A 10,417-nucleotide genomic window follows, 5' to 3' on the forward strand; every position below is an offset into this window, starting at 1 on the left:
TGAGTTGAGAGGAGAGGTGATGTAGGTGGTAGCCAGTCTCTTAGAAGCAATCCAATAGTTTAAAAACACAGTTACACCTTAAACAGCTTTTTTATTTTAACCAACGACTGGGCTGAGTCTAAATCAAAGAATATCCCTATGGGTGATATCACCATATCCACAGTATCGATCTCATCACATCTCAAATGGCACCCATCGGCTTTAAATGCACACTTTCCAAACCCCCCAAAAAGGTCAAAATTCAAATGAAAGAAAACAAGTGTCAAATTAAAGAAAACAATTAAAATGGTAATTTCAATCCCACTTTCAGATGATTATCAAGGCACGGTGGGGCATAATAAAAAAGGCTACTTGGATTTAAATCATTTAAGCAAAGGTGCACAGACCATCTGTAAAAAATATATATTTTCAGTCCACTGGTTTCAAATCAACAATTTGCTCACAATTTTATGTCATGCCTTCAAGTGATGGACAAGTTAAAGTGAAACGGGATGAAAAGCTGTCAGTAGGATAATGTAGTTTGTCAATGGAAGATGGGGCAAGATGGTGGGGTGTCAGTGAAGCATGCACACAAAGTGGCCGAGGTGTTGAACATATATCAAACGTGTCTTGATACACAGTGCCACCGGTTCACAGGGTGAACCCAAAACAGACACATTCAGGACAAACAAACATGGCCATCCTACTACAAAGCAGCAGATATAACAGGTATATCAATACAAATGGAGTACATGTGTAATCATTATTCTACAATTAATTTCAGGCCAAGTAAAACATTCCCTGTAACAATATAGGTTGAGAACTGTACTGATAGAATACTAATTCCATTTGCGGTATCAATTAGCAGTTGGCTCGAATGCTTCCTTTTTCTTTTCTCACGGTAGATATTTCACAGTCTTCCAAAGTAAAGTGTACTTTCACTGATTCATTGGGTCCAGGAAGTTTGAAAGTGGTACCTGAGGAGACAAGGGGGAAAAAATAAATAAATGCATAATTTAAGTCAGAGCTAACATGCAAAGAATGTTCAGTTAAAAGAAAAAAGTGGATATATTCGATCCAAAAATTGTATTAATCATTGGGTCCAGGAAGTTTGAAAGTGATACCTGAGGAGACAAGGGGGAAAAAATAAATAAATGCATAATTTAAGTCAGAGCTAACATGCAAAGAATGTTCAGTTAAAACAAAAAAGTGGATATATTCGATCCAAAAATTGTATTAAGCAAGATTGTTAAAAAAAAACACACAAAAAAACCCAAAGGGGCGCAGGAAAAAGAGATGTAGCCTTGTAGCTAGGCCTTCCAACCTCTCCATCACGAGGTTGTGTGGGTGGCAGGAGCAGGAAAAAGAGATGTAGCCTTGTAGCTAGGCCTTCCAACCTCTCCATCACGAGGTTGTGTGGGTGGCAGGAGCAGGAAAAAGAGATGTAGCCTTGTAGCTAGGCCTTCCAACCTCTCCATCACAAGGTTGTGTGGGTGGCAGGAGCAGGAAAAAGAGATGTAGCCTTGTAGCTAGGCCTTCCAACCTCTCCATCACGAGGTTGTGTGGGTGGCAGGAGCAGGAAAAAGAGATGTAGCCTTGTAGCTAGGCCTTCCAACCTCTCCATCACGAGGTTGTGTGGGTGGCAGGAGCAGGAAAAAGAGATGTTGGAAGGCCTAGCTACAAGGCTACATCTCTTTCCTGCCTACCACCACAACCTCGTGATGGAGAGGTTGGAAGGCCTAGCTACAAGGCTACCTCTCCATCACGAGGTTGTGGGTGGCAGGAGCAGGAAAAAGAGATGTAGCCTTGTAGCTAGGCCTTCCAACCTCTCCATCACAAGGTTGTGTGGGTGGCAGGAGCAGGAAAAAGAGATGTAGCCTTGTAGCTAGGCCTTCCAACCTCTCCATCACGAGGTTGTGTGGGTGGCAGGAGGAGGAAAAAGAGATGTAGCCTTGTAGCTAGGCCTTCCAACCTCTCCATCACGAGGTTGTGTGGGTGGCAGGAGCAGGAAAAAGAGATGTAGCCTTGTAGCTAGGCCTTCCAACCTCTCCATCACGAGGTTGTGTGGGTGGCAGGAGCAGGAAAAAGAGATGTAGCCTTGTAGCTAGGCCTTCCAACATCTCTTTTTCCTGCTCCTGCCACCCACACAACCTCGTGATGGAGAGGTTGGAAGGCCTAGCTACAAGGCTACCTCTCCATCACGAGGTTGTGTGGGTGGCAGGAGCAGGAAAAAGAGATGTAGCCTTGTAGCTAGGCCTTCCAACCTCTCCATCACAAGGTTGTGTGGGTGGCAGGAGCAGGAAAAAGAGATGTAGCCTTGTAGCTAGGCCTTCCAACCTCTCCATCACGAGGTTGTGTGGGTGGCAGGAGGAGGAAAAAGAGATGTAGCCTTGTAGCTAGGCCTTCCAACCTCTCCATCACGAGGTTGTGTGGGTGGCAGGAGCAGGAAAAAGAGATGTAGCCTTGTAGCTAGGCCTTCCAACCTCTCCATCACGAGGTTGTGTGGGTGGCAGGAGCAGGAAAAAGAGATGTAGCCTTGTAGCTAGGCCTTCCAACCTCTCCATCACGAGGTTGTGTGGGTGGCAGGAGCAGGAAAAAGAGATGTAGCCTTGTAGCTAGGCCTTCCAACCTCTCCATCACGAGGTTGTGTGGGTGGCAGGAGCAGGAAAAAGAGATGTAGCCTTGTAGCTAGGCCTTCCAACCTCTCCATCACGAGGTTGTGTGGGTGGCAGGAGCAGGAAAAAGAGATGTAGCCTTGTAGCTAGGCCTTCCAACCTCTCCATCACGAGGTTGTGTGGGTGGCAGGAGCAGGAAAAGAGATGTAGCCTTGTAGCTAGGCCTTCCAACCTCTCCATCACGAGGTTGTGTGGGTGGCAGGAGCAGGAAAGAGATGTAGCCTTGTAGCTAGGCCTTCCAACCTCTCCATCACGAGGTTGTGTGGGTGGCAGGAGCAGGAAAAAGAGATGTAGCCTTGTAGCTAGGCCTTCCAACCTCTCCATCACGAGGTTGTGTGGGTGGCAGGAGGAGGAGTTCAGGGACAAGACAAAAGAACACAATCTAAAAAAAACAATTGATAGCATTCACACCTAACCATAAACAATTTAATCTCAATGAGTAAGCTATTAAAAAACCTACTGTTATGTCAAGCCAGCTGACTTTTTCAGTTGCATAACCTAAATGGGTTGCGTGACCTAAATGTGTGGCTTAAGCGCAAATAGCGTGAGACATTAAAACACTAGAGGCTCTTAACACTGCACACAGAAATCCTTCTCTGAATGCGGGCCAGGGTAAACAAACACCCAGGTCTTTCACACTGGCCATACGGAGGACATCTGAACTGGTCAAACCACCAGCTAGTCTGAGGGGCTATACACTCACCAGGGTGTTTACATAGTCTGAAAGACAGGCATGGAGTGTGTAAAAACAGATTGATAAAAAGCCATATTCACTACAATAAATACATTAATCTTCCTATAGCCTACAAAACCAGACTTGTGTGGCCTAGGTCAGTGTTTAGTATTGCTGCGTCAATGCAGCAGTGGTCCGTCCTGCTGCAGCCCATTACCAGGCTACTACCTACATGTCCCACTCACCTGCTGCAGCCCATTACCAGGCTACTACCTACATGTCCCACTCACCTGCAGCAGCCACTGCAGTGGGACCATTGTCTGGGTCTGAGCCACAAACCCCAGCTGACTGAAACTTGGCCCCAAAATGACACGAAGACGCAATAGCACTGTTTATCATATCATTACTCAGCAAAAACACAACCCGGTAATAGGGTCATATTTGGGTTGCATGTGACATCACCTTAAATATGAAGAAGCTAGTTTGTGACAGTGTGATTTTGTTAGTTAGGCACTGCACTGGAATTTGTATTAACTTGATTACAGATACCATTTTCCAGATATGACAACCTTGCTTCTTCTAAAGCCTGGCTTCCTGATAGAAGGTACTATAAAAATGGATAAGGAACGGGTTAAAGGAGAACTAACCTTTTTCTGAAGAAAAGCCATTTACATCACAAATAGAGGTTGTTATAGAAGGGTCCAGACTCTATTTTTGTGTGTTTTTTTTGTGGAAACTTTGCCCAGCTGCGATTCACTTCCTCATTGCTTATTGTGCGGTATCGGGACACACAAAAGACATGGAACAAAAAAACACCCACCCTCCTTTTCGAAACGGACACACTCTCAGTATAGTGATGCAAGTCTTTAGATGTTGTAAACATTAAATTGTGTCATTACAAACTTTATCCGCAACGTTATAATCAATTTTGGTTGAGTCGTTTCTCCCACGCAGTTGTGGAGGCCGAGTGTGTCTTTATAGTACAGACACAGCCCACGCAGCACAGCTGGTAGAGGAATCGGCTTGTGATGCACAAAATGGAATATAGCGGATAAAGTTTGGAATGACAATTTCATGTATAATACATCTAAAGACCATCACTATACTGAGTGTGTCCGTTTCTTAAAGGACGTATTTGGGTGTTTTTTGTTCATGTATTTTACGTGCCTTGATACTACACAAGTAAGTTAATTATTTCTTAAAAACAAGACCCCCACCCCCCCAAAAATGGAAAAGTCTGAACCCTTCTATAAAACATGACATTTACATCAAAAAGGAATAGGAAAATTCTACTTGAACTTTAGTGACAGTAGCTCCACCGGGTCACATTTGACAATTAGGCGGATGGGGAGGGTAGATTTATATACTGGCCGAATTCTACAGTCGGAGTATAGTCGCTTGTATGTGAATTATTAAGACTCATGAGAGATTTAAATCCACATGGTCCTTTGCTGAAGGAAGGCCTAGGTTCTATAATATTCTATAATATACAGAGTAATTTTAGTATTCCATATATTCTGCAGTTATTTGAAATCCATTGCGTTTACCACTGAGGACTGTATGCAGATTGTCATTGTTTGGCTGCCAGTGGCAGATTCTTGCCTACTGATGCCGTCCTATTTCTCACCAACCTGTTATGTAACTGGTTTAAAGGGGATTTAAAGCCTCGGCTCTCTGTCCATGGAGATTTTTTAATTGAACCTGTATTTAACTAGGCAAGTCAGTTAAGAACAAATTCTTATTTACAATGGTGGATTACTGGGGCACAGTGGATTAACTGCCTTGTTCAGGGGCAGAATGACAGATTTTTACCTTGTCAGCTGGGGATTCGATCCAGCAACCTTTCGGTTACTGGCCCAACACTCTAACCACTAGGCTACCTGCGCTCCATGCTACTATGAACTTCACATGTTGGTGGTCATGGAAATGACCCTCACACAAACACAGTCTATATCTACTGAGAACAGCGCTCTTCTCTACACATGGATACACCTATAGAGGACATACAGTACACGCTGTTCAGCCCTGACATAACCCAAGCCGTTTCCCATAAGGAGCGTTGACTTAACAGCAGTTTGTGTTTCCTGTTCTGATAAGTTTTTCCTAAGTGGTGTTATGAACAAAACAAATCAAGGATGCAGTTATATGCAAGACGTGCCTTGATTATAAAAAATGTATTACATTTTCCATTAATTAATATCTTCGCACGTATGTTTTCACTAGTGTCTCTCTACATAGAAATAACTCTGCCCTTCAGCTGGGATGAGGAAGAAAGCCCTGGACTCCTCAACCAGTTTAAACTGCTGGAGCTAAAGGAATTCAGTTGAAAACATCTGGGGAGCAGGCAGCACAAACATTTGGAACTTAAGAGCCGATGCCCTGACCAGAACCTTCTGTCACTAAGCATACCTCTCTACTGGGCTACGGAGACGTCTTTCAAAGCCAATCTGTCAACAGAACAGTGCTTGTGGATAATAAAGTACATCTAGACAAAACAACCAGCGTGAAACAACCATTGATTGTAGACAATGCAAAAACAAGACAAAAGATTAAATGTATGGATAAGTACCTGGGGAAGAGTTCTAGTTCCGATGCTCGGGGGGGGGTCACGCAGCACATGTGAGCTGGTCCATCCGGTTGTGTAGCTCAAGCGCATCGGGCCGGTCCTGCGGGTTGACCGACAGCATGTCCTGCAAAAGTTTCTTCACCCCATCTGACATGGAGGACTTGCGCTTCTGCGGGATGTTCAGTACCATCTTTGGGTTCTCTAGCAGTGCCTCGCCAACTGGCACGATGTCGGTGCCCTGCCTCACGTAAGTTCCCAGCAGCTCGCGCTTGGACTCAGCGTCGATAAAGGTGATCCGCTCCAGCATTGCCCAGATGATGATGCCAAGGGCGAAGATGTCCGCCTTGGCCGTGTAGTGGCCCTCCCACACCTCGGGTGCCATGTAGAAGTCTGAGCCGCATGCCGACGACAACCAGAACTTGTTGACGTTGACAACGTTTTTGTTCTTGTCTTCGCCCTCGTCGTCCTTCCCAGCGCCCCCTAGGCCAGCACACACCTTGCTGAGGCCGAAATCGGCGACTTTGAGAACTGGTGTCCCCGACTTTTCAGAGATGAGGATGTTGTCAGGCTTGAGGTCTCGGTGGACAATGTTGTTTTCATGCAGGAAGGCCACGGCACTGGTGAGCTGGAGCATGAAACTGTTGTTGGTCAGCGGGTCGGGTCGTCGCGACAGGATGAACTGGTTCAGGTCTCCACCTTCACAGAACTCCATGACGAACCAAAGGTAGCAGGGCTCCTCTGGGTGGCTCAGCACTCGCTCACCTGCAATGGATGGACATGAATCAAAAAAAGTGCAGCAGTACTAAACAGTAAAACGAACCCCTACCTTACAGAACCATGGATACCAAATGAGCCAATACTGTGAAAAATAAAGGAAATTATAAACAGATGAATGATTAGCTTGACAAAAAGACAATCATGACTAGGGAATGAAGAGGTTCTTTTCTGATCACAGTTTAATACCCAAACTGGATAATATTACAAAATTTACACATAAGATGCTTTAATTACAAAATCCATCGCCGCAGCATCGCCAAGGAAGTCATATGGGACATTTCAGTCTATAACCTCAGTTAATCCAACTCCCATTATCTAGGGTGTGTGTGTTCCAGGAAAAAAGGTTGTGACAAGCTGCAAAATATAGGAATTACAAGTGGGCTAGGCTGTTAAAAAAAACAGGTTTGGAGTAGCTTGAATGTTCTCTTGTTTGTATACTGTCAACACAATGCCGTCTAACAGGTACAGATATGACTATGGTGCTACACAAACTTCTTATAAGCCTAATATTACCTAGGCCTACATGAATACACATTAACCTAGGCCTACATGAATACACATTAACCTAGGCCTACATGAATACACATTAACCTAGGCCTACATGAATACACATTAACCTAGGCCTACATGAATACACATTAACCTAGGCCTACATTAATACACATTAACCTAGGCTATATTATAGACAGTGATATCTGCAAATGCTTTCTTCACTATGCCTCTGTTACTTGAACAACAATCTAACCTTGAGCAACTTCGTGCAAAGCTTTGTAACAAAGCATGACCTCAAGAAATCAGAAGGAATGTTTATCAAATGGATCCCCATTTAAAGACAAACGGGCGAAAGGGTTAAACACAACATTAATGAGGCAATCAAATCAGGCAAACTGTGATCCTATCATAGGTACTAATTTGAATACAAACAAGAGAAACTACTTCACATGACAAGGCAGTTGAACTTGTGAGTGGAAAGAGTGGTAAAGAATGCACTCATAGCAAACTGTCAAGACCTTGACCCACTATAAAATACAGCAATTATGCCTACCAGAAACTAGGGCTGTGACAATAGCCTTATTGCGATATTCTTTCCATGGCAAAAATGAAAACACGAAGCAGACCTTATTCTTTAGTCCTTTAAAACCCGATACATGCTAAATATTGTGTGCCCTACCTGGGGACAATAAATAAATGTAACTAGATGACACCATAATTAATGTTTGTTTACAACATTAGGGCGGTTGTTAAAACCTGTTCATGTTTTATTTCCTTACCACAATACTAATGAGTATCGCGATTACTGGTATCGTCCTGGTCCTACCTGAAAACAGGATACAATTATCTACGTGCGAAGAATGAGAACCTCAATCATTATCTGTCCTCTGTGGATAAATGATCCCACTCGAATAAGTATTTTAAATACTGATTCCATCACCAAATCAAGTGGTATAAAACTGTACGCAAGTAAACGTAAGGCTTCAAAACAAAAAGCAAATCGACATTCTATACTGTAATGAAAACAAATATTTCAGGGTGAACCCTAGGGCTTACAGAGTATGGTATGGCCTGGCTAATAGCACTTGCATAACAGAGAGGGCCAGCATTGTGACAAGAGGGAGACACAGCCATTAAAGAGGCTTCCATTCAGTGAGCCAAGATGACGACACTCACAAAGACCCCCAATGAGAGCTGGTACGTGACACAAACTCACGTATCTCAAATGGCTTTGCTCAAAAGCATTCCGATTGAAGTATTCACGTAAAAAAACAGCTCCCAAGACCGGACAATAACTGATGCAATTGCTGCTTCATTGTAGCATCGTTTCCAAGCATTTCACTTCAACCTGACCTAGGCTATACCGTCTCGACTGATCTTGAAAATTACCGGTGAGCGTCAAAATCTACGGTGTTCATACTACTAGAATATTAAAACGTCCCAGTCTAGTGGATATGATAATCAATGGCTTGACAAAAAGAGGCCACTATAATACATCTAAATTAGGTTACGTCATCACTGGAGGACAAAAATAAATAATCGCTTCCACGCATTGGTTTCATTTGACACTTTCGTTGAACTGAATAGACAATGGAACCGACACAAAATGCCCACCATATACCACAAGACAGCTGCCGGCATAGAGAAATGACGTAACGTGAATTGATATATATATAACTATATGGAACTGTGATTTCCACACAATCATCATAGGCAGCATACCTTTTAATGACGTCTCCACCAACCGCAAGTATTGTTTGGATCTCTTGTTCCCATGACTCATTTTCTGAGCCATACCGTTTCTTTGTAGCACACATTCTTCCAATTGCACCACATTCTCGTGTCGTTTCTCAAGGCTAGCCAGGGCCCAGAATTCTGCCAAGGCAAGCTCGACATTTTCTGGTGCATCGCATCGAAGTTTCTTTACTGCAACGCTTGCACCCGACCTCCGTGCAATCGCTTCATAGACCACGCCATAGCTGCCCCTTCCGACCTCACGGAGTAAACTGTACCGCGGAGCCATGACCTTTCGCTCCAAACTCCAATTTTTGATAAAGCCAGCGTCATCCTCCATGGCATCATTGTCGTCTGTATTCCCAACACTCAAAGATCTTAGGACGTTTGCATTTTCCCTTTTCGCAGACGCATCTTGCGTACCAGTTATTTTGGCTCTCACACTCCTCGCCCGTCTACGTCTGTTGTCACCTGTATCCATGGATGTCTTCACGTTAAAAGCGAATACACGAGGAAATGAGGTATACACTGCTTTCCTTTCATACCTTTCGACTAAAAGGCAAACGAGCGCTTGTTATTTATACACCTTCCAATGTTTGTGAGGATTTGATTACACTGCTCAATGGCGTTCTCACACAATCAATATCTGAGCCTAGCGGAGCAAAAATTCAAGGAGGGGAGGGCAAATCTAAAGACTATACCATTCTCTTAAAGTAGGGGTGTAGGAATGAGGTTATGGGAAATTAAAACAACAATGCTTTCTCTACTGATGCTGGTTTAAACATTTGCCAGTGAATGCATTTCCAGTATAAAACCTCCAATAAACTAGGCCTACATAACAAATTGCGCAACAGCAAACGTTATTTATAATTGATAAGAATGATGCTGGCATTGCTAACAGGAGGCCCTTTCTTCAATTCGGCTTCTTGAAATAGGTCCAATGCCTTTAAAACAGCCTACTTTTATCAACAATTAAATTACGCAATAGAACTCATACTTTGGATGAAAATTGCGTGCACATCCGGGACAATCTTACATTTTTCCAAGTGTCCTGGACGCATGTATGTACTCCCCCTCCCTCCCCCTCCCCTCCCCTCCCCTCCCCCCCCCCCTCCCCTCCCCTCTCCTCCCCCTCCCCTCCCCTCTCATGTTTTCCCCATATGGCTTCTTCCTTCCAGCATGGTCTTCAACGTGGGTGCATCTCCTTGCAGGAGAACACGTGAGGGAGCACACGCAGCCCTGCCCTAGGGTAGCTGGACAGGAAATCAAATCAAATTTGAGTCGTGACGTACAGTGCAGTTGATCAATATCAATAATAAGTAAAATACAAAATAACAAGTAGGCCTAATATAAGTAAATATAAGAGGTAGTATACATATAATAATGGGATGTATTTACAAATATAAAGTGGGTTGTTTTTTTAACCTTTATTTAACTAAGCAAGTCAGTTAAGAACAAATTCTTATTTACAATGACGGTCAAACCCTAACGACGCTGGGCCAATTGTGCTCCACCCTATGG

At 43.7% G+C, this 10,417-nt stretch overlaps 1 protein-coding gene across 1 annotated transcript; it reads right to left on the minus strand.

Annotated features, from left to right (window-relative positions):
• Window positions 1-227: 227 nt before the first annotated feature.
• On the minus strand, window positions 228-9,553 carry LOC115143941 (serine/threonine-protein kinase 35-like). The gene is made up of 3 exons (XM_029684423.2): window positions 8,885-9,553; window positions 5,897-6,655; window positions 228-956 (listed from the first exon to the last, which is right to left on the minus strand). The coding sequence occupies exons 1-2, from the start codon at window positions 9,375-9,377 to the stop codon at window positions 5,934-5,936; spliced, it is 1,215 nt and encodes a 404-aa protein (XP_029540283.1). The 5' UTR covers window positions 9,378-9,553; the 3' UTR covers window positions 228-956; window positions 5,897-5,933.
• Window positions 9,554-10,417: the final 864 nt, after the last annotated feature.

Source organism: Oncorhynchus nerka, linkage group LG2 (assembly GCF_034236695.1).
Source record: "Oncorhynchus nerka isolate Pitt River linkage group LG2, Oner_Uvic_2.0, whole genome shotgun sequence".
Taxonomy (NCBI): Eukaryota; Metazoa; Chordata; class Actinopteri; order Salmoniformes; family Salmonidae; genus Oncorhynchus; species Oncorhynchus nerka.

Coding starts and splice junctions, on each gene's coding strand:
- LOC115143941 (XM_029684423.2), bottom strand. CDS start 9,377: ATGGATACAGGTGACAACAGACGTAGACGGGCGAGGAGTGTGAGAGCC. Junction 6,656..8,884: donor GGTGGAGACGTCATTAAAAG/GTATGCTGCCTA, acceptor CATCCATTGCAG/GTGAGCGAGTGCTGAGCCAC.